We start from the raw sequence: 24,961 nt of genomic DNA, 5'->3' as shown, positions 1-24,961 counted from the left end.
AGGTCTTGAAGCTTTGATTTGGGAAAGCAAGACCAAAGATCTTCTAACCTTAATGACCCTTAACTCTATAGGGTCTAAATTCCCCTTTTAAGTAACTTTAAAATTATAAACCCGGGATAAGACAAGAAAAGGGGGGAGGCTTGGGTTTTTTTATAACCTATGTGTCTCCTCCTTACATTCTTATTTATGAGTTTATGATGGGCTAGGTTAAAGGGTCTAGGGGGTTTATTGGGGCCCCCCCAATGACCTTTTTTTACCAATTAAATTATAAAACCCCTAATTTAATATAAGGCCAAGGAATATTTCTTGTGCCACTATAAAAAAATATTGACCAACCCCTCCAATCCGGATTACAACTGGGGAACCTCTTTTTAAAATATTATTTCCCCGGGCTAAGACTTTTTATATCCATTAATTAAGAACCCCATGACTTTAAATTAATTAATATCTTTATTTCCAAGAGTTTGCCCAGTACGAGAGTAATTTAAAAAAACTTTTCCTTTTCTATTTATTCTTGGGTTAAATCCAAACCAAGGGCCCAAAAATAGAACTTCTCTCGAACACCTCGGGGATATAGTCAAAAACCCCCCAGCAAACGATTCAATGTAATAATAAAAAGACACCATTCTAGTTATTAATTACTACTACCCAAGATATCGGAATATTGGGATTTTAAAAACCCCCACCTATTGATAAGTCAAAAAACCCAAAAATGATTAAATAACGTGTGTCCTATATTATTACAAAGATTAGGGGAAAAATTAAATTCCAAGACATCGTCTTCCCGATAAACAAAGATTTTTCATACTTTAGATCCATTCAAGCTATACCACACCCGTTGTCACTAGCCCTTCTCAAGGTAAAGACAACTTTCGGAGGACACCGAACCTTTTACATAGGTAGCCAAAGCCTATCTAGGTTGAAAGTTTTACTTTACAAGGTACCGTCGGGGCCCCCCAAGGGGATGACCCGTTCCACGACCCAACCTTCAATGTAAAGACTTAGACCGATTTATTTTTCCGGCTTTTAATTATATAATTTAATATATAATTAAATACGGTCAATACCCATTGGCGTGGCTGAAAGAAGGAACATGACCTTGTTAAACATGGTCCGCTCGATGATGAGTTATGCGCGGTTACCTATTTCGTTTAGGGGGCATGCTTTGCTTTCAGCAAACTATCTTTTAGACAACTTACCTTCTAAATCAGTTCCTACTACCCTATATGAGTTGTGGAATGGGCGGAAGCCCAATCTGGAACATCTCAGAGTGTGGGGGTGTCCAGCACATGTATTGGTGAAAGATTTCAAGATCCAACTAAGCTGGAATCTAGGACGGAGGTATGTGTGTTTATAGGATACCCTAGAGGAACGAAAGCTTATGAATTCTATAGTCTCCGAGATCAGAAAGTAATTGTGAGCACTCATGCCACATTCTTAGAGGAAGACTTTGTAATGAATCATAAGTCCAGCAGTGAGATAGCTCTTGAAGAGCTAACTCCAGTCACAACTTCCATTAACCAAGAACAATTACCTAGTGTAACAACAATTCCAGAAACTTCAACTAATACTCTACATGTTGTAGTGCCGCGTCGCAGTGGGAGGGTCTCTCATGAGCCCGATAGATACATTGGTATGGGAGAGTGTATGGATCACTACTCGGACAACAATGTACTTGATCACTGGAACCTTACAGAGGCACAGGCAGATGTCGATAATTGCGAATGGGTGAAAGCAATGGATTCGGAACTACAATCAATGGTAGACAAAGACGTCTATGATTTGTCTGTCCTACCCGAAGGCTGTACTGCCATTGGGAGCAAGTGGATATACAAACGTAAATGTGGACCCGATGGACGAGTTAAAGTCTTCAAGGCAAGACTAGTGGCTAAGGGGTATACCCAAAAGGAAGGCATCGATTACGATGAGACCTTCTCCCCAGTGGCCATGCTCAAATCGATCCGTATACTTTTGTCTATAGCAGCTTACATGGATTGGGAAGTATGGCATATGGACGTTAAGACTGCGTTTTTAAACGGAAGCCTTGAGGAGACCATCTACATGGAACAACCCGAAGGCTATGTGGTAAAGGGCAAGGAACACATGGTTTGGAAGCTTAAGAAGGCCATTTATGGCCTCAAGCAAGCATCTAGATCATGGAACCAGTGTTTTGATCAAACCGTACAAAAGTTTGGATTCGAAAAATGCCCTATTGAAAGCTGCGTGTATAAGAGATTGAAAAGGGAAATGTTGTGTTCTTAGTTTTGTATGTAGATGACATTCTTCTAATTGGAAACAATAAAAAGATGTTGTCATCAGTGCGAACTTGGTGTCCAGCCAGTTCGAGATTAAAGATATGGGTGATGCGGGACACATTCTCGGTATCAAGGTTCTTAGGAACCGTGCAAAGAGAACGTTGTGCTTATCCCAAGAATCTTACATCAACACAGTACTTAGACGCTTTAGCATGCAAGATGCCAAGAAAGATTTCCTATCTTTTAGACATGGCATCCATTTATCTCAAGAGATGTGTCCTAAAACAGCATCTGAGATAGCAGAGATGAGAAGAATACCATATGCCTCGGCAGTTGGTAGTCTCATGTATGCTATGCTTTGTGCTAGACCTGATATTTGCTTTGTTGTTGGCATGGTAGCAAGATATCCCGGCCAAGGACATTGGACTGCCGTAAAGAACATACTCAAGTACCTTAATCTGGATATGTGTTTACCTTAGGAGGTGGAGCTGTAATTTGGAAGAGTGTAAAGCAGAAATGCATTGCAGACTCTACCATGGAAGCCGAGTATGTGGCCGCTTCGGAGGCTGCAAAAGAGGTTGTATGGCTTAAGAACTTCCTTCTGGACTTAGGTGTGGTTGCAAATATGCCCAAGAGTATCACCATTTATTGTGATAATTCTGGTGCTGTGGCGAATTCGAGGGAACCACGGGCTCATAAAGAGAGCAAGCACATAGAGAGGAAGTATCAAATCATTCGAGATATAGTGAAGAGAGGAGACATAAAAGTGGTCAAGATTGAGTCAGAAAACAACCTGGCAGATCCTTTCACGAAGGCATTAGCGGTAAAGCCGTATGAAAGCCATGTTGAAGGAATGGGAGTTCGACTAATTCAAGACCTCAATCCGCTTTCAATATAAGTGGGAGAATTAGACGTTAGCACATTTTGTATACTCGAAAGTGTTTTGAGTATAAATGGGAGATTGTTAGAGTTTGTATACTAGAAATCACGTTTCGAGTTGATTGAATACTGTAAAACTCTTATTTTATTTTCCAATGAATAAAACAGATTATTTTTGTGATAATGTTGTTATGTTTTACATTTAATGGATGTTAATTGCATGTTTAAATGTATAAGTTAACTTAACAAAGTCTAAGTCTTTGTTTTAGTAGACCGGTTGTGGGCGGCGTCCACTTTAAAGTAACACGGTCAGTTCTAAACAAAGAAAAAGATGAATTTCACAACCTAGTTGGAATTTGACTATCCATCGAGAAAGGTTGCAATGTCAGTCCGCATATTTCTAAGTCTTACTAAAATAAGATGACATTGGTGTGGTATAGCACTGAACGGATCTAACAAGCAAGACTTGTCCTTAGGCTATCTACTGAAAGGCGAGGTCTTGATAAATATTTGTTTCTTAATCAATGTAGGTTAGCATTGAGCATACGGTATTGATTATGCATTACTTTGACTTATCAAATGGTGCGGATTTTTCGTAACCCAATGATCCTGATATATTGGGTAGTGGTGATCAATATCTAGCGGTGCTAGGATTGCTATTATATTGGTTTTATTATTCGGAACCTAGCTAGTTGGAGTTTGATTACTCTATGAATAATAAATGAGCGTTTCATGCTAAGTCCACTCTTGGAATTAATAAGAAGTTAATTAATTAAGTCCATAGCAGATATTAATTAATTAATAGACATTTTTATCTTAAGCGCGGGAAATGAAAGTTAAACGGAAACCCGGATTACTTATAATTTCGGATTTGGATGGGGAGAGTTCAATATTACTTCTAGTAGTGGCTGCTCGTAATATTCCAATTATAACTTATATTAAATTGTGGGTTCAATTTAATTAGTAAAAAGTAAATTGGATGAGCTCATATCCAAAACCTTCCATAGATCTCTGTCTGGGCCCAAAAGGAACTTAATATAAATAGGAGAATAAAGAATACAGAATGATAACATTTTTATACTTAAAATTTTCGAAAATCTCGATTCCCTCTAGCTGAAGAGGAATTCGAATTCTACTCCCATTCCCAAAAGGATTTCTTCTGTCTGCTTTATTTAAGTCCTAGTATTCTGGTGAGATCAGCCCACACTGATATCGGAGTACAGTTCGGGAACCAGAGAGAAGATTTGTGGTCTAGTATTCAAAGCGTCACGTGGAGAAGCAGCTAGCCATCTTCAATTCTTTGGATAATTAATAAGGTATTTTTCTTACTCCGTAGAAAAGCATGTTTTAGGTTTCAATATTCTTAAAGCATGATCAATTCAAGTTATGTAATTTATTGGTGTGATTAATAATTGTTAAATTATGTTAATCCATGCAACACCACTTCCGCTGCCAGTTGCATCAAGTGTGTCATTTACTCATCTCAGATGTTTGATAATCAAAGGTGTTCCTAAATTGATGTCTGTTGGAAGTGTTGAAAGTAGGGATTTAGGTAGCTTGAAGGATTTAACGATAGATGTGAGTGTGGAGTGGTCAAACGGGAGTAGCGTTGCCATTAATGACACTGTGAATGGCATATTGGAAGGATGTTGCAACTCACTTGAGAGCTTAAAATTAATAGGGGTGGAAATTGGGAGTTTCTGCTTCAATCAATTCAACATCTCACTTCTCTTGGTAGATTACAATTAGAAAATATAGGGATAGAAGAATTGCCGCAATGGCTTGACAAACTCTCATCTCTACATGATTTAAATCTACTTGGCTGCACAAAGCTTAGGTGGCTGCCCTCTGTGGATGCACTGAAACCCCTCACTAAATTAGATATGTTCATGATTAGCAATTGTCCGAAACTAAGTATTGATTCGGAGTGGCTCAACAATCCCATTGTCAAAATCAAGGTTGAAGGCCATTTCATTTGAACCTTATAGCAAAGGTAGTATGATGTTACGTATTGTGTTGATAAAAAGATGACTTGCTCCTCTCATCAGTTGACAATACTTTCTTGTGCAGGCCATGTTGGATCACTACTGCAAAAAGTGTGCAAGCTCCCCAAATAGAGGTACAGCATAACAGTCAAGTATTTTGGATGAATGGATCATTTGTTTAGCATTTTTTTTGTGAATAGTTCAATGGAAGCTGAGGGTAGTTTAAACAAGCTCGTTCAATATGTCTCGTTCTGGATTTAGTGTTCGATTCAGATTGAATTCGTTATGGATTTAAGCTGTTTAATTTTGCTATTGACTCATTGCCGTTAAATCTATATCGTCTCTAACTTTTGTGCAAACTGGACAACCAGGTTGAAGACATCAATCATCAAAATTCATGCTGATCAAGAATATAGAGCAGAGGTTTTCAAGTTATACGTTGTTTTTGCACTTGTTTTATTCATGTCACCCTTTGGAGAAGATGGGTAAACTCTCAGTTAAGTGGTGATTTGGAGAAGAAGATGGTTGCCTTGCAATTTCTGAGTATTACATTCGGACATACTTGAATAGTTGAATTTGATCATGCAGTCAAAGTTCAGCGTCTAAGAAACCATAGCAATGAATAATTGTTAGTTAAATCTCAACATTTCCATTTTCCATCTTGTTGCTAGCCAACTTTTTAAGTGGGGTCAAACTTAAAATTCATCCAGGTTTTTTTCATACATGTGTGTGTGTAACTTCGGAAAAAATGTTTTATAGATCCTTATAAATTTTACATACTAAAATCAATAATGTTTCTATGATTCATTATTTTCTAAAAAAGATATATACACATAACATGTAATTTGGGCCTAAATGACTCCCTTAAGTGAAAAATGTTTGCTTCACGAAAATATTACTACTTCACAAGGGCAGCCCATTCTCGACTATTTTGGTACTGCTTAATGGGCTTTGTAAAAAACTAACTGATACTAATAATGTTAAAATGGCCCAAATCAAGAATTTAATAGTTTATGACTGAGTCCAATGATTACCTTTACAAAATTTCGAAAATTTCTTAAGATTTTTACGAAAATTATGATAATTCCAATTTTAGGTATTAGGGTTAGAAACGGAGAACCACATAATGAGATACAAACTTTCTAAATTATTAAATAAAAATGGAAAATGCACGCTATAATGTGTTAAAATGATTGGTGTTTAGTGTGTGTTTGCTAATCTCATTAATCTGATTACATATGTCACTATGGATAATAAATTAATATTTTATTTGGCATGATTGCAATTATATTATTGACGTAGTCAGAGACCGTATGACACGTCGGAGGCCAATAATTCTTCTTGGAAGTTAGAAAAAAAGTGCTGTCAATCACTTGTTTATTCATGATTTAGAGCAGAGCACCCCAAATTATAATCATTTTGTACTACCACCCATAAATTACCTAGGAATTTAAATGCTAAGACGACCAAATTTTTTTTTCACTACACAATATAAATTCATTTTTTGTTACCCCGTCTACAAAATTACTATCTCTACTATCATTATAGACATAGTGGGTAAGTCTATTAGAAATTATATAAAAGAGGCTGAATTATTTAGGCAGCCTAAAATTAAATGTGATAAATAGCAATTATGCGGCATGCCGAAATGTTCAAGTGTTCCCTATTGATGCACGTGGCACTATATGGTCCATGCGGTTACAATTTATTTAATAGCAAATAGTAATAATTATCATTGACTCAGAGCTGTCATTTATTTAAGAAAATAGTTGCTTTTTATGATTTTAAAATTTTTAATTGGATGCATCATCGTTCCATTTTATTACTAGTATTTATTTATTCACAATAAAACAGTCAAAAAACAATACCGGCTGATTTTTATTAGCTACCCATTGAATTGTTGGCCCCAATCCATCCAAAATTAATTTTTACCCTTTTCCAAGTTGGGCTAGGGTTATAAGACTCATTCCATTTCCTAACAAAGAGTGATTTTTCAAGAAATGGTCTTTGAGTTTTACAAAAGTATATAGTGATACAAAAACAAGTGAAAACAATTTTTCCCGATATATAATGTATAAAATCTAGCTTGAATGAGTGATTTGTATCAATAGAGCAGGGCTACTTGTCTAGTATATAAAACATAAATATTGATTCTCATTTTATCCACGAGCAAGTGCCATTTTATAATTAAGAATAATGTTTGTAACTTTTGCTCGAGGAATAAATGCAAAATTATTTATACCGTAGCTTCTTTCAGAAAAGCAGATTTCAGTTAGGGGTCTATACATATTCCCTATAGAAAAAAAGGATGCTAAAACCCCTTAGAAATGGATAGAAATAAAATCAAGATATATCTGTAATTATGATTAGGAGCAAGCATTCAGTTTCAAATTAATTTTTGCCAATTTTGAATTGATACAAAAAAAAAACTGAATTTTGAGGGAATATAAATCGAAGAAAACCCAAAATAAAACATTTAATTGCTATATGTATTAGGTTAGAAATATTTGAAAAAATTCCAATGTTATTTGAACATAATGTTGAAAATATTTAAACAAATTACACACTCCGTATATTATTAAATATACTTCAAATATTTGGATTTCTCGTTTTTAAAAAACCAACCAATCCGAAATTTTGAATTTGGAAGAAAAATCTAATCCGATTCGAAAATTTGAAAAATCGAACCGAATTTAATATTTGGGTTTGATTTGGTTAAATTATTCAGGTGAAATTGCTCACTGCGAGCATTTATTATATTCCTACCTATATTATACCGATGCCTATTAATAATTAAAATTTTATCTACTAATTACTTAAAGACATGCGTCTCTCCGAATCTCTTTTCTCTTTAAGTTTTCTCTATAATTTAATTAAAAATTTTCATATTAAATTATAATTATAAGAACTACGTAGTACTTATTTAACCACAGCATCAGCATATAAAAGAATATCTTAATATTCTATTTCACTTTGGCAGTGCCTTATGCTTTATAGGCTAATAACGGAAATGTATTTTAAATACAATAATTATTTAAATACGATATTTATCTTAAATTAATAGTGTATCCACGCCTTCGATGAATCTGATAAATAAACTACTTACTCTGCTAAGACAGACGTAGAGAATTGGAAGATTTCCGAAGATGTAACTTAATTATGGAAAAAGACTCGGATAACTAAGTGGTTATATATTTGATGTAGCAATACTTATTTAATCCATTTTCTCAATAATTGACGTGACATAAAACTAATGACAATACAATGATAATTTCCCGAAGGGGAGTTGGAATTGTATATAAATGATCAAATTTTAAGATTTGACAGTTGGTTTCATAATCAAATCTTGTAACCTCCAATTAGAAGAAAAAGTATCTCATTCTCCACTCTTAATCACCATTTATTCTAAATTTCATTTTCTCATCCTCTTTATATTACAATTTGTTTATCTTTTCAGGTGGGATAAACTCTGACAAGCTGAGCGTATCGTATTATTAACCAAATAATAGTTGGAATAAGTTATTGAAATCAATGAACACATCCATAAAATCCATATTTTGATCGTTTATCATGCATAGGAAAGGATCCATCATATTGCCATAATTGCTAGTACAACTATAAAATATTCTCGTTCATTCACAATAGATGTTTCATTTTCTTTTTAAGTTTGCACTTAGAACATGTTATATTTCCTTTTTCGAAAAAAGTTATCTCACACGTTATTATATATATAATTAGTAGTAGTATTATTTTTTCTCTATCTACTTAACACACAAAACAATATCTCCTTTAATCTCATGCTATTATCTGAGTATATCATCTATTATGAATAAAGAGAGTAGTAATTTTTTAGAATTTGAGAAGGAATATTTAATCAAACTGCAAAAGAACATTTGCTCATCCTATTCCAAAGGCCTCTAAGAATAGATTTTTGCGACGAGCAAGACGAATGCAAATGAGTTTGAATATTATTTACAACAAAAATAATAATAATAATTTTTTTAATGTAGCTAAGTTCACAATGAACATAGTTATGATTTTTTATGTTTGATATATTTCAAAGCACGGCCTGAGAAATATACATCACATTGTAGTTGTTATACCATACTTTAAATAATCACATAGCAAAACATCAACCAAATAGTGATGATTGCATATTTGCATTTTTAATTTATATTTGGGTGATGATAGTAAATAATGAACTTGGCCTTATATTCCCTAGACCTTAAGTAATCAAGAAAATTAAATGCATTACATGCATCACCCAACTAATTTGTCATATCATATACTATTTCAAACACTAAAAAGATTCCCCACCTTCGATGCTACCCATAATGATTAAGATGAATGAATTTAGCTAGGCAGTAAACCGGAATTATTCATCTATTTTAGATTTTTATTGAAAAATTAAATTTAAGTAAATGGAATTCGACCACGCATATGCATTTTCACACGAATAAATAACAGTAGTCAGTACAGAAAGAATAAATGAAGCCCTCGATATGGAAATGATTAAAGATAGTTATTGAATATAAGAGAAAATTTTAGGTGCTTGGTGAAGTCAGAAGTGAGGTCTTTTTCACGAATAAAATATTATTTAAATTAAATTCACCTCACGTTTAATTATGGGTTTTTCAATCAAAGGTCGGTTTTTTAAATTTCTTTGGTTTGCCGAAATTCACGGATTTCTTGTGAAGAGGGATAAAGTTGTATGTATACACATGCATTGAAAATTTGAAATATTAATAGAATTTTTGATTAATTAGTCCTACGCTTCTTAAAGTTATTAGTAATTTAAGGTTATATACATGCAAGTGTGTTATTTAAATTAATGTTGTTTTACTTGCAAAGTACTATTGTTTAGATAATTAGACAAAGTATCGTTTTTATCGAGGTAATAATCTTACAAGTTGAATTATTATTTACTACTTCTAGAGGTTAATTGGTGGATTCTTTGATTTGGAATTGCGTATTTGTTGTAAAACTACTCTATTATGAGATTCGAGCAAATGGAAACATAAAGGTGGGAATGACCTTTTTGATGAGAATACAAAGGTATGGTGGATTTCTTTCAATGTCTAGCATTATTTCAAAGGTGGAATAGTAGTTGAATAGTAATTACTTTTTATAATTAAATGAAAATGCAATGTTTGGACTTTTAATCTGGTCGTTTTGGTTAAGATGGGCTAACACTTGCATCTACCTCATTTCTCTACACATCACAATTGAATAAAAGGAATATGAATCGGACATGACATTGTTAGCTCAAAAAAGGGGATAATCGAAGGTGACATATGCCTAACATTGCAGTTCAAATTTGAAAAACACATCCATTTCACTTAGTTGGAAATGAAAAGAAAGAGGAAGAAAAAAGAATTAATATCACAATAAATTAACACGTCTCTTCCATTGACCATTTCACTTGGCTTTTGAGGCTAATTATTGACTTCTTCTCTTAACTTAAGAATCAATCACTACAACTTGCTCTATCCTCTAATTAAAATGGTGCGAAAAAATAAGCCAATTACACCTCTGTGTATAACTAAATTATGAATTTAATATTTGCATGTGCATCACTTTTTGCTCTATTAATAAAAGAATCAATTGAATAAACGGTTGCGTATGAAATCAATATTTCCGTGAACTTCCCAATAAAAATTCACAGAATAATCTTTTTGAAAACAGCTCAAAAGATAAAGGCTGAATTGAATTTTAACTCATTCCTCACAAACATCTAATTTTATGAAAAGGATCAATCATTTTTTGTGTACTTCTTTTTATTACTACAACTATTATTTACAATTCTAGTGGCAAAAGGAAAACAGAATGGAATTTTGTTTTTAACTTGTGGGTCGTTTTTTCTACTTATTCTTTTGTTTTTCGGAAAATAAAAAATTGGCCTTAAACTTACTTTATATGTTGAGATGGGACCTTTTGCCAATTCCCAAACTAACATGGCAACATGTCAACTAAAGAGCCATACATGCCACGTGGTCAAAGTCCCACATCATTTTTCTAATTACAAGATATATAAGTATATATTAATTGGAAATACTTAAATTTATTAAGAATGAAGAACATTTTTTACTTATCCAATTGCAATACATCACCTTGTAGGTTGAATGCGTCCACCCAAGTTCAAATTTCATGAGGGGCGAATATTTCAATTTTTTAATATAATTAATTTCACGCCGAATTAATTGATTTTATTTATCTGGTGCAAAATTATTGTATTAATATTACGAATATTTAGCATACTATGTGTTTTTTTTAATCAAAGTCAATATTCAATTGTAAATTATTTTCCGCTACTTTTCCATAGTCGTCAATGGAGAGAAGGAGAGTTGTGACATCTTCTTTAGCATTATTTGTTTGGAATTAATAGTTAGTAAAAGTCGTGACGGCAATATAGTGTGTTGTATGAGTTTTTCGCCTTTTTTTATTTTTACACGAATATATATATTTTTTAATTTATTTTCGAAACAACGAGTTTTGATTAGTGCGAAATTATGCAATTAGTCCAAATAAACCTTTCTCACGTCGCCCAAAAATAGGTCACATGATGTCGCCACGTGGTGGAAGGGGATTGGAGGGGTGGAGCCTCGAGATTAATTATTAAGTAGTTAGTGCACGCCAGAATCTTATTTGTGTGTGTTGAAAATATTAAAATACTAATACATCTAAATTACATAGTGGGAATTGCTTGGTTTTGAAGATTGTTTTTCATCTCATCTCATCTCTTTTCTTTTCCCCAAATTTTAGTGTATTTGTTTTTTCTCTCTCTTGTAAATTTTGGTGGTAATATTCTATCATTTCTATGTCTCCCAAAAAAAGTTGTCTGTGCACGTGAGCCCTGTTTTTACATTAGGTAGCAGGTAGCTTCTCCTACTTTTTACTGCAAAGGTTAAAAATTTATCGAGTGGAGTACTAATATTTATGGAGACAAAATTAAAATACAGCAAATCTATGTGACCAAATTTTGTACAACCAAAATCTAGTTTATTTGACCAAAAATAGGTTTATTTATGCATTTAATTAAAATATTTAGATGCATATATAATACATGGAAAGTGCATAATATTATGGTCATATATTTATAATTTTTGTATAATTTTTTTATTTTTTTAGAATCATAAATATAATTAGTGCATACTTTAATTTAAATATTAAAAACAATAGAAAGAAAATTCAAATATAAATATAAAAAATGAGGTTAAAGGCTAATAAGTCTTTTTAACTTATCCACTTACCATATTTATAATTTTAATATATAACTAATCCATCAAATTATTAATATAACCTTATTTTGGTTGTACAAAATTTGATTGTTTATCATTACTCATTTAAAATAATGTACACAACTATAATTTCATGAACTTATAGAAGCACGTTTCGATAGTTACTAGGATTCTTCCTATTGATTGATTGCCGTCTTACTATTTTAATGTATCTTCTCATCATACATTTTTGGAATTTTGACCTTTTGATGTAAATTTTGACTAGGTTGAATTAGATTGGGAGGGTAGAATATAGATTATTTAATTAAGATAATGTTAATGGATTTCAGTGACGGTGCAAGTCTTTATTTAGATAATACTACCTACGAGTAGTGTTTTATGTTGAAATAATATTATATTGATGTAAAAAAATTGTTCACATTGGGTTGGATAAAGCGTCTTATGTTAAAAGAACAAAAAAGGACTAATAAATTTAGAATTAAAAGACATTATGATGAAGCAGTGTATCTAATTATATCGAAATGAAAAACATGATATATAGTGATAATTATAATGCCTATGCGTACAGTTAGAGATCTAAATTTCAAAAAGTTATTGTATATGTGTAAAAATCAGCACTTGAATTAGATTAATCTCTGGCTTTGGAAATATGTTCAATTAAATAAATCTAATACTGATATAATGTCAATCTAATGATGCTTTAAAAAAGAGACGTGCTTAACAAATGTCACTTCCGTAGTGCTATAATCACATGATAGTGTAGTAGTACTAGTATTAGCTAAAGTTAAAGTATAATTAATTATATAGTCGAATATTAAAATTATAATTTATATTCAAATGGGACTTAAAGCCGGCTCAGGCGGAAACTCTAACACCTGTTATTCTTACTAATTATTTTACTCTGTGCTTGGTTATGCAAAAGTTAATTAGGGATTAAGAGAGGCGACCATTTATTTAATACAGTATGCCTTCAATGAAAATTAAATAAGAAGGCTAATAGTTTCTGTCGGTATTGTATGCTTGATAATAATATTCGTGAATACAAAACTAAATTTTGTTTTCTTGGATAAAAAAGGGTGGCACAAATGAATTTTCCAAGAAAAATTTTTCCTTCGGAAGATTTCATACAAAATACTCAAACAAAATAAAAAATTAAATCCAAATTAATTGAATAATAGTATAAATAATAGTACTGTATTACTCATATTCTTAGGGCTCGTTTGATAAGAAAGATGGGATATAACAAGATTTGTTAAATAAGATAAAAAATGTGGGCTTCGTATCAAGATAAACTCGGATGAAGGTTTTTTTCATTGTTGTTTGGTAGACAAGAAATTATCTAGATTTGTATTAATAAATCATAATAAATGAGGTAGAAATGCTATCCGACCAAATTTGTGAGATACATATCTTTGTATTTTAAGAAAAAATTTGCGGCTCGGATGGGTTATAGAGAAAACCACGGGCTGACATAATAGGTTAACTATGATATCAAACACTTAGAAATAGTCATATAAGTATCTATATCTAGGCATTACTACCTTATCAAACGGACCCTTAGTATATAGGAGTAGAGTAGTATATGATAAAATTTTCTTTTCTTTTTTATGACATCGAGAAATGGCTACCATCATCGCCGTGTGTATATACAAGGAATTGGTTGGAGTAGATACAATTTGGAGACATTAAGGAGCCATATTAATTTTTAAAATATAATAACATAAGATACTGACTTAAAATTCAAATTAGAAATAAAAATGGTCCTCAGTTTATGGAAAATTCAAGGAAAAGGCTGCATGCGTACTAATATATATCTCGCAAATTCATATATGTATCAAAAATTGAAAATTTAAGTTATTTTAAACGTGTTTTTGTCCCTTGTTGGTCAACCGCTTTATAAGTCAGACAGTTGAATTGAAACACGTTTGTTGATTTTTTTTTTCTTTTTTTGTAAAATGTTTAGATGTTATTTAAGCAAAAATAATACTCACTCCCTCTCTAAAAGAGTATGGACATTTGATTCGACAAGGGTTTTAATGCATAATTAGAAAAATAAGAAAAAATAAAAAGATAGTTTTTAATATATTGTTAGTGGAGAATGACTTTCATCTCACTAGAGAGAAAGGAGTTTCCAAAATTGGAAAGTTCATATTTTTTAAAGACAGACTAAAAAAATGTAGTTCATACTTTTAAAGAACGGAAGAAGTATTTAAAACCCTAATTTCTCTTATTTCATGCATCATACATAATGTAACGATTGATCATGCGTAACATATAACATTAACATATTTTAATTTTGACAGCAGCAATTATTATAGACTATTCAGAATTTATTTATCTAATGGGAACTAACCCATACATAAATATATATAGATGGAATTAATCAATAAATATCAAAATCCTATAACTAAAACCCAAATCAAACCATTAGATCAAAAATGAATATTCTCTCAATCACATGTTCTATTTTTAAGACACATAAATTAAGAAAAGTTAAGAATATGTGGAGTAATATATATATTAATAATTATTTAAAATTTGTACATTGACTTGCAGGGTTTGCTAATCATGACAAATTAAACATTAATTAATATTTATTATTAATTCCAAAAAAAATTTATATTTGATTAGAAATCTTTGGATTAATAAAAAGTAAATACTAATACGTAGTTCTAAAAAATAATTCGTTAAAATTTAAAGAAAACCCCTTCTCTTACTGCTTTAAATCGCAAAGTTCAAATTGGAGCAACTATAGTCGTCTGAATTCTGAATAGTCAGGCCACAAAAAATAAGTGACAATAGATACTCCATACTAGTACTCCTACTAAATTACTAATTGTGCATTTAATATGTCGAAATTCAAGATATAATATAATTTATTTTGTAATGAATGATTTATAATAAGAATTGGTAGGACCATAATCATAAAAAAAAAAAAGATAGAAAAGATTGCTTGGAACCACATTCACAACTATACATAATCGTTGCTATCTTTTCTTGTTTGCTTATAGGTATATAATATTGGATTAAAGTTGTAAAATAGCCGCTTTCACAGTCAGATTATCGTGATATACACAAATAGATCACATATCCAACCATATGTACTTTTAATACTCCCTCCGTTCAACTTTAAGAGTCCCGATTTACTATTTTTGGATGTCCCACTTTAGGAGTTCCGATTGGAATAGTCCATAAATGATATTAGACCCCACATTCCACTAACCTTTTTCCACTCACATTTCATTATAAAACTAATATAAAAAACTATGACCCACGTTCCATTATCTTTATTCACCAACTTTTCTTTACATTTCGTAATACTCGTGCCGAACTCAACCGGGACTCCTAAAGTGAGACGGGTGGAGTAATATTTAAACATCATATAAAAAGTTTCAAATTTATTACCTACTTCTACGTCAATGAGACTATAAAATTTACAAATATACTCCAATGATTCTACATTTTGTCACTCATTCATTAGTGATTGAGAGAGCAAAATGTGCATACGTCCCTCGTGAAACGAATAATGCGTCCAGATATACACACTTTGGAGAAATTATATTTTTGCTATAATATTGAATTGTATATTTTGTAATTTGTAGTATTAAATAATTTAGATTAGTCATAGGCCATTTCAATTGATTTGTCACATTTATTCATATAGCATAAAGTTTGGTGGACTTGACTAATGGACATAAATTCGATATAATTATATTTTCCATATATAAATTTTTACTATTTTCTTTTGTACTTTTTTATTTAGTTGGGTGGGCGGTTTGGGGAAGGGGCGCCTAATAATACAAAGAAAGAATGTGACGCATCAAGCAAACCAAACTTTTTAATTGGTTCAATTTCATGACCAAAATATAATTACAATGGATAATTTTTCTTATGCAATGCAATGCTATTGTGCTGCAATTTTAAAAAAATTATATTTTATTTTTCGTTGTTATAATTCTTTTTGTTTGTAGTTGTGTCCTTTTCGAGTATTTCAATTATTAATTACCACAATGTGAAATCAATTTATTAGGAAAAGGGAGGGAAGGAAGTAAATGGCAATGTACCTATAACATTTATGACTGTTATAGTGAAAAGGCAAAAATCATTTTCACCACCCATATGTGTATATATATGTATAGAATATAATACTGGGAACAATCAAATTGAATGCATCTAATAGGAATAGACCAATTACCGATATAGTGTCCCTTGTCCATTCAAATATTTCTTAACTAGTTAGGCAGATAAGATTGGAAAAAGTAAAAAAAAAAGTTTGATTTACTAAATATACATTCAATTTTGATTGATAACATAAATAGACTTAATGGTATCATATTGACCATATAACTATTTATATATAGGCTGATTATAACATTGAAATGATTGATTGAGAATCCGCATCTACATCCACCAATGAGAGCTGGCACATAGCTAAATAATCATACATATCTCAAAAAACTATCTCCATTTATTTGAAATTCATGATTCCAAATCTTCCCATATTTATCATATTCCTTCTAATACTTCTGGATATTTTACAATTCAAATATGCATGAAACTACATAAAAAATATAAAATGACATTGTCATACCCGTGTTAGAAAACCTTGAATTTGTTGGGCTGTGATTTATTTTGTTCTAGAGTTTTGAAGTTTGAATGCACATTTTAGTCGTTACTTAATTATAGCATTGACCTAGCTAATTAAGTAGCGTCTAGGATTTGTGTCCTTGGACAGTGAGGTGGTCAAAATTATGTGCTGCTTTTATTTTTCTTTTTATGACTTGGATATTTGATCTCATCTATTAAGATTTCAGAGATTCTTTTTTGGAAATATTCATGGTTTGAAAAAGGTAGGATGAACTATAACCAGGTGAGGAATTCCAAGAAAACAAGTAACCGATACAATTTAAAAAAAAAAAAAAAGCTTTTAAGTAAAAAACGTGTAAATTATTATGTCACATTTAAGATAGTATAGTAATTTGGTACAGGAATAATTAAAAGTCTATGTTAATGTTATGGGGGTGGACGTCTGCATTAAGTATTTGAATCGTTTGTTCAAAATATAGTACACTATATTTAATTAGAATTTATATCTTTTTATTATAATTTATTAATTATAATTAATATTGAATTGGAGCACTTGGCTGTAAGCGTATCTCTAAATATACAATATTTAGTGCTTAATTATATTGCGTATGTAGTGTATAAAATTAGGCTCATTAAACACAATCAAATAAAAAAAATATTTGTAAAATACTTTTGGTTGGACGAAAATAGTGTCGAAAGTAGTACAGAGGTGTCGAACCCAGCGGAAGGTTGCTACACTGAAAAGTCCGTAAAATAAGATAAAATATGAAAGAATTTGAGTTAAACCAAATAAAAGTAAATTTAAAATCAAGAAGAACATAAGTATATGGAAAACTATGGCAAAACCTAGGCGACGAGAACTACTCCTAACATGCTTCGGATCGCTTCAATACATGCACTGATCGCTTCAACACATGCAAACTGATTGATTAACATGCTTCCGATTGCTTCAACACATACCTAAGTTAATTACATGCAATTGAGCATCGTGTTTATTTACCGTTTTCTCTCCGCTGAAAACATCAAGAAATGTAGTTGTATGATTAACCGATTCCCCTTTCAATTGTGCAATAGACGTCAGACTAATTTCTAAAACGGATAAATACTATGATTTGCCCTAAACTATCCAGTGAACTATATTAAATCTAGAGTTTATAATCTTTATATTGCTCCTAAATCCAAATTAAAGAGGCATAAGATTATAGGTAATTACTGTAATACTATTATATTGCAAACATAATAACATAAATAAAATAAGAACCATATAGAGGAATTAGTTTGCAAGAGTGGTACACGAACATCACACGCAAGTTTGTGGTACGATTACAAGACACACGGCCCAGGTGCATTTGTGCGGCTGGGAGACACAAATGAGACACAATTCGGTGTGGCTCGTCAGTCGTCATCTAGGCACACAATCTGTGTCATACTTCTAGACTCAGCTCACATTGCGCGGTGACATCACTTTTAATCAGGGCCGTGTGGTCTGTCTAACATTCCACATGGTTCGTGTCTTAAGACTTAAGTATGTTTTGGGTTTTGGCATTTTTCTTGGTACAAACTTCATGTACTCTACATTCTCAGGCCACGACTTACTAGATTAAATTGTGATAAGAATGAGTCCATAAAACACTAAAAAACTAGCATAAAATCTAAGAGAATTTATTATTTAACCTTCTAAATGAATTTATAATTTAATGATAGATGACAAAAATAAAATGCCTGGCATATAATGGAGTTTTTAATAAGTTGCCATTTTTGCCTGTTCATTACAAACACTTTTGAGTTTCTTTCACATTGTTTTTCTTCATATTGCAGGTTTCATGTGATGCAAGTTCTATTTCTTCATTTGGTCACATTCCACCAAATCTTTATTATTATTAGTTATTTTAAGAGACACAAATGTTGTTTTGAGTCATGTGACGAGCACGTTAGCACAGATAGGTTGTTCGATCAAAATGGTAACTAGCATTCGCCAAATCACATTGTTAATGTGCCACAAAATTAAGTCACATGCCTAAATTGTAAAGCTAAATCTTGTAACCATTGATACAGTATATCGAGCATATAATTACATCAACACAACACTTTTACAATTCGAAAGAACTATGAAATTTAACACAAGAACAAATCACAAAGTCTATATGACATAGAAAATACATTGAATTATAATTGTACATGAGAATTGAGATTCGTATACTCCTATCAATCATCTTAAAAATAAGAAGCTCAATATATAAAATATGTTTGCACTATGAAAATACTATTACTATCAAACTACGTTAATAAATATTATTATAATACTCTCACAATGCAAATGCTGTATACATTAAAATATTAAATACAATGCTCTAATATTTTTGCCATAAAAAATCTTGTAACACCAAGCCATATGTATAATCTTAATGCCTATTATGTAGTAGTACTATATTCTTCATTTTTGAACCCCTTTTCCCAAAGAATATAAAATCTACTAACATTTGCAATTCAAAAACTATACAACGAGCCTGAATTGGAAAGATTGATTAAATTAGAATCATAATCTTTTAATTAGAAATATACAAATGTTCAATGACCCATTGAACATTTTTTGAGAAAGTAGAACAACATTATAATAATTTTTTAAATCAGAAATATACAAATATCCCATTGAAGGTTTTTGAGAAAGTAGAGAATATTATAATAACTCGCAATTTTTCTTAAAATGTTAAGTCAAATAATATCACAAACTTTTCTAAATAAATTTCTTCACCGATTATTACTATCAATACAATATTAACAAAGTGAAGATGTGGAGAAAATGGGTTCAAGCGAGTCGATAACACCCGTGTGGCAATCGAGTATCGCCGGACGCCGGTAGCCTATGGAGAAGAAGCAAACCCTAGCTGTAACGGCCCCACACCACCTCCCCTCATTAAAAACAAAATTACGAAAATAAAATAACGCAAACATAAAGAAAAAGAGACGAAAAACAATCTACAACGTACACATTCAATAATATTAAATGAAAAGAATCTAAAAAACTTGATTGCAATAAAATAGAAGCAAAATTCTTCATGCTTTGCTACCAGTCAATGCACAAACTATTACACTTGTATATAATATAATAATTCTATTGTGATTTTGCGAATTAGGTACAAATTTTCTTTGCTATTAAAACCTGATTAATAATTGGGTTAAGTCCTTGCATCCTAAGATAGAAAGATCCTCTTTTTAGCCGTTTCAGATGTAAATTAGATTTTTTTTACCATCTGCCTGAATAAATCGCCTGTGTTAAATCGGGGAAATTTACATATATAAAGGGAAAGGGGAGAAAGAGAGAGAGAGAGAGGAGAGAGGGGGTCCTCAAAGATTATGCCCCAAAGCCAAAGCCCAAAGCCTTTGCTTTGATTTTGCAGAGAGAATCCAAAGGATTTCTCAAACAAGAAGGCCAAGAACTCAACTGCTTCCACACACCAGCTTAAATACAGATAGATAAAGAAAGAAAAAAAAAGAATAGTATGCATAGATACCTCTGAAGGGAGAGAAACAAATTTGCTAGTTTCTTCTCTCTGCTTATCCAACACACATGTAAGCTCTCTCTCTATCTCTCTAATTAATTGTGTTGTTTTGAATTGTTATGAGGACTATTTTGTTGCCTATATTGCTTTATTGTGAGTTGTGATTTTTTTAGGATGTGGTGAAAAAATTCATCCCCTTTTATTGGACTGTTTGATAGATCTAATTTTGATTTTGTAGTAAGTGATGTAGGGAAACCAATGCAAGATTGAATGCCTTTGCTTTTGCTTTCCCTAAAATTGGAGAAATGGGTATTGGTTGATCTAATTTTTGAGATCTAATCTTAAGTGGTTTCTGCTTTGGGGTTTCTGCATGTTTGTTCAATTGATCAAAGTTTGAATCTTTATGGTGTTCTTTAGTCTGGGCCTTTTCTATTTCTTGAGTAATTTTTCTGCTTCATTATTCGTTTGGATTAAAGTTTGAATCCTTATGGGGTTCTTTAATCTGGGCCTTTTTCAATTTTCTGTAATTTTCCTCTTTCATTATGCATTTAGATTAGTTATATTGTAGCTTTTGTGAAACGATCAGTTTTTTAATTTGTGCGTGTGAAATTGAGTAGCTATTTTGACCCTGATTAACCGGTTATGATTATTATTGAAATTGGTTTATTGAAGATAAGTTATCCCCCCTCAGATATTCCTTCTTGAACAATACTTTTTGAGAATTTGAAGGGATGAATGAAACAGAATCTTGGTAAATATTTCTCTATTTCTGTATGTAGATGAGCTCTCTGTAAAAGACTGTTTCTTTATTTTTTTACATTCTGATTAGGGATTTATGGTTTTTTGGTTATTTGACAGTGGAGTGTTTTCTAGTCTAAGAAAAGAAAGGAAGGAAGGAAGAAAGAGGATTTGTATTTATTTTAACTGAGGAAATTGCTCCTTTTGGGGGTTTGCATCCAACGATATGCTGGAAAACCGGGCTTGTTTGGTGTCGAGGGACTATTCACGTAGTTGTGAGCGAAACGCCAGTTGGCCTTTCGTGAGTTTGAGGTTGGAGAAGGCCGAGATTCCGCAGACAAAGCGGCCACTGAGCGATATAAATAGAGGTGAAGAGATTGAAGTTGGTGTTGTGAAGTTTCCTAAACTCTCCACTGATCAAATGGATTCTACTTCACCGATCGGTGGGATGGTAAACGCTGCCCTGGCTCAATCTGCCTCGGAGCCTAGGAGTAGGCGTCACGCAGGTGATAATTCTGACACTACTTCATTAATTGGTGCCATTGGTCGCGACCTCTCCATTAGTTGTCTGATCAAGTGCTCGAGAGCTGATTATGGGAAGATTGCATCCTTTAATCGGAGCTTTCGGTCGCTTATTAGAACCGGGGAGCTGTACCGACTGAGGAGGCAGAATAAGGTGGTCGAGCATTGGGTCTACCTGTCGTGCCAGCTCTTGGAATGGGAGGCGTTCGACCCTAACCGTTGCAGGTGGATGCGCTTGCCAAGGATGGATCCTAACGATTGTTTCGTGTTCGCAGATAAGGAATCTCTGGCTGTTGGAACTGAGCTTCTTGTTTTCGGGAGGGATCTCATGTCTCACGTGATTTACCGTTACAGCTTGCTAACCAACACATGGACTACAGGGATGAGAATGAACGCGCCTCGTTGCTTGTTCGGGTCTGCCAGCCTCGGGGAGATCGCCATCTTGGCCGGCGGCTGCGACTTGAACGGCAGCGTCCTCAAATCCGCGGAGCTCTACAACTCCGAGTCGGGGACGTGGACAACGCTCCCGAGCATGCACAAACCGAGGAAGATGTGCTCCGGGGTGTTCCTCGACGGGAAATTTTATGTCGTCGGAGGGATCGGAGGAGCGGACAACGCGCTTCTCACATGCGGAGAGGAGTACGACTTGGCTACTCAAACCTGGACTGAAATACCTAACATGTCCCCGGTGCGTACAGGTGCGGCAAGGGATAACGAGCCACCTGTTACATCCGAGGCGCCACCATTGATCGCTGTTGTAAATAATCAGTTATACGCTGCGGACTATGCGGATATGGAAGTTCGGAAATATGATAAAGAAAACAAGATGTGGGTGACGGTAGGGCGACTGCCTGAGCGCGCTGATTCAATGTATGGGTGGGGTTTGGCATTTAGGGCGTGTGGTGATCGGCTTATGGTTATTGGGGGGCCGAGGAATGCTGGTGAAGGATTCATCGAGGTGAATTCGTGGATTCCGAGTGAAGGTCCACCAGAGTGGCATTTGCTTGATAGGAAGAGGTCTGGCAGTTTTGTGTATAATTGTGCTGTAATGGGCTGTTGAAAACTTACGATCGATCGACTCTGGGGACTCTTGTGCTAGGAACGGGCGAGCTGCATCCATGGCTAATGGGGTAATTTATCAAAAGTTTTAATTTGGTTTCTGTTTTACTTCTTTTGAATGGGAGGAGGATAGGATGGATTATCATTATCAGATTTACTCAAGATTCAATTGAATGTTTTCTTTGGAATAGTCCTTCATTATTACTGTTTCTCTTCTTTCTTTCTTTGTTCCATTTTTTTCTTACTTTGTATGAATCTTCTCCCATCAAATAACATGATTTTTCACATATCAAAAGATTTTCTCATTCTCTTCATTATACTTGTTCTATTTATCTTCTTCTTGTGTGTGCATCGAACTTTCCGTATTTCCATTGTAGCAGCATCGTTGGATAACTTGTCTTGAATTTGCTTTCGCTATGTGGCATTGGCGATTCATGTGATCAAACGTTCGCACATTGTTGACCGGTGTTTTAGATAATTAGAGTGGTAGAGGGCTACTTTGATTTGATTTGTCTTGTCTGTTAGATGAACGCTAATGCAATTTTGGATATATAAAGTAGCGATTTTTCCAAATGATAGGTAGCTAGATGGATTGGAGTTTAGATTGAGTGTTGGATGCTTTGGCTTTGGACCTTAATTTGGGTTTTATCTTTTCTTGATGAATGCATAGTTATTGCTGTTTGTTTATACATAATTGCATTAGAGGTGGTGAAAGTGCTCACCTAAATCTATAGAGTGTAGCAGCATAGTTTGATCAGGAGTTTGCATTTGAATTATCTATGGTTTCCTACTCACGTTCTTACTCCTGATTCCTAGCATTTCCCCCAATCATTTCTAATAAGTCGAGCAATAGCTCATTAGCATAGGGCATGTGCAATGCACCTGTGGAGCCCAGTCAGACTGGAGCTGGAGGGGAGTCGTCGGGCCAGGATCAGCGGTGCAAACCTAGCTAGTGCGTCACCTGCATGTCCACTTGTCTAGGGCCAATTTTATTTTTTTTTATTTAATTTTCGGCAGTCGGCACAGTACATCTATCTAACATCCACCCAATTCATCACTCTTCTTTCCTATTCCCTTTAAAACCATACCCAATTACAATCCCAGCCTTTCAATTTCAACCTAAATTGGCAACAAGAATTCATGTACTAGAAAAATTTTCAACAAAAGGTTTTGATCCAAATACTTTGATGACACGAAATTTCATGGCTAATTCCCAATCTATTGCCAATACGGGCTCAAATGAGTGATAAATTGTCCTATGGTATCTACGTTGGTGCGACGAGCGTATGCTATGACCCGCAAACATTTTCTAACTTGTCTGAAAAAAAAAATGTGCGGTGAGAGAAGCACTGATATATACATAATCTACTATAAAAGTGTAGTCTAAAGACAATTGAATATGCTCAAAACCCAACAGCAAAGGCACCGAGCCTTAGTCGAGCACCTTGGATGCAAACTAGGATTTATCATTTGTGGTCCAATATGTATATTTACATTTTTAAAATTATATAGTTTCTTATTATTAAATATATGTAACTTTTTTGTGTTTTATTTACGTAATTTTTTTAAAATTTTTATTATTTAAATTTCAAAAAAGTTTAATCTTTTACTATTTTTTTGGCTTCCATCTTTTATCTATATGCTGAGACAAGTAAAGGCTCAAGGATTAAAAATGATACTCCTATATGAAATTGGAGATTTATAAAAATGATGAATTTAAAAAGTAAATGGCGGGACTATGAATAATTCATGTGGCTAGATTATTGGTGTTTGTATTAATATTTGAGAAACTGACATAACACTAAAAACAATAAAGATCGAACTGAAATTTTATGGTTGCGTGGAATGTCTTTATGCAAGGAAAATTGATCTCGATTTAATTACCGCTGTTCATTATACTCAAAACTTTACAATAAAAATATAATATAAAAGAGTGAGGCCATCAATATGCATTGGGCCAAGAAATTCAGATATGGCCGTGTTTGGGTTTATAAGTTGTGGAATTATATTCAACCTTTTAGTCTCAGAAATAATGGGCCAACTAAGTTGTAATATTGAGCTCAATTGTCATCATTTGTATTTCTTTATCTAATACTCTCGCCCCATCTCATAAGTTCTCTAGTATTTCTTTATCTAATTTTGCCAGTTTGATTAATCCAATTTTATTCGTGGAAATAAATGTAATTTTTCTTGGAGAA

At 33.0% G+C, this 24,961-nt stretch overlaps 1 protein-coding gene across 2 annotated transcripts; it reads left to right on the top strand.

The window, feature by feature from the left end:
• Window positions 1–20,115: 20,115 nt before the first annotated feature.
• Window positions 20,116–23,077, top strand: LOC125205694 (F-box/kelch-repeat protein SKIP11-like). 2 transcript variants are annotated; one of them, XM_048104765.1, is made up of 3 exons: window positions 20,116–20,514; window positions 21,303–21,688; window positions 21,980–23,077. In XM_048104765.1, exons 2-3 carry the CDS (start codon window positions 21,409–21,411, stop codon window positions 22,762–22,764), a joined length of 1,065 nt encoding a protein of 354 aa, XP_047960722.1. In that variant the 5' UTR covers window positions 20,116–20,514; window positions 21,303–21,408; the 3' UTR covers window positions 22,765–23,077. The 2 variants fall into 2 exon arrangements, with proteins under 2 accessions (XP_047960722.1, XP_047960720.1); XM_048104763.1 differs by having other exon boundaries at window positions 21,303–23,077.
• The last annotated feature ends 1,884 nt before the right edge of the window (window positions 23,078–24,961 follow it).

Source organism: Salvia hispanica, chromosome 2, assembly GCF_023119035.1.
Source record: "Salvia hispanica cultivar TCC Black 2014 chromosome 2, UniMelb_Shisp_WGS_1.0, whole genome shotgun sequence".
NCBI lineage: Eukaryota > Viridiplantae > Streptophyta > Magnoliopsida > Lamiales > Lamiaceae > Salvia > Salvia hispanica.
The sequence above is the reverse complement of the archived record's forward strand: the minus strand, read 5'-3'. Positions and strand labels throughout refer to the sequence as shown.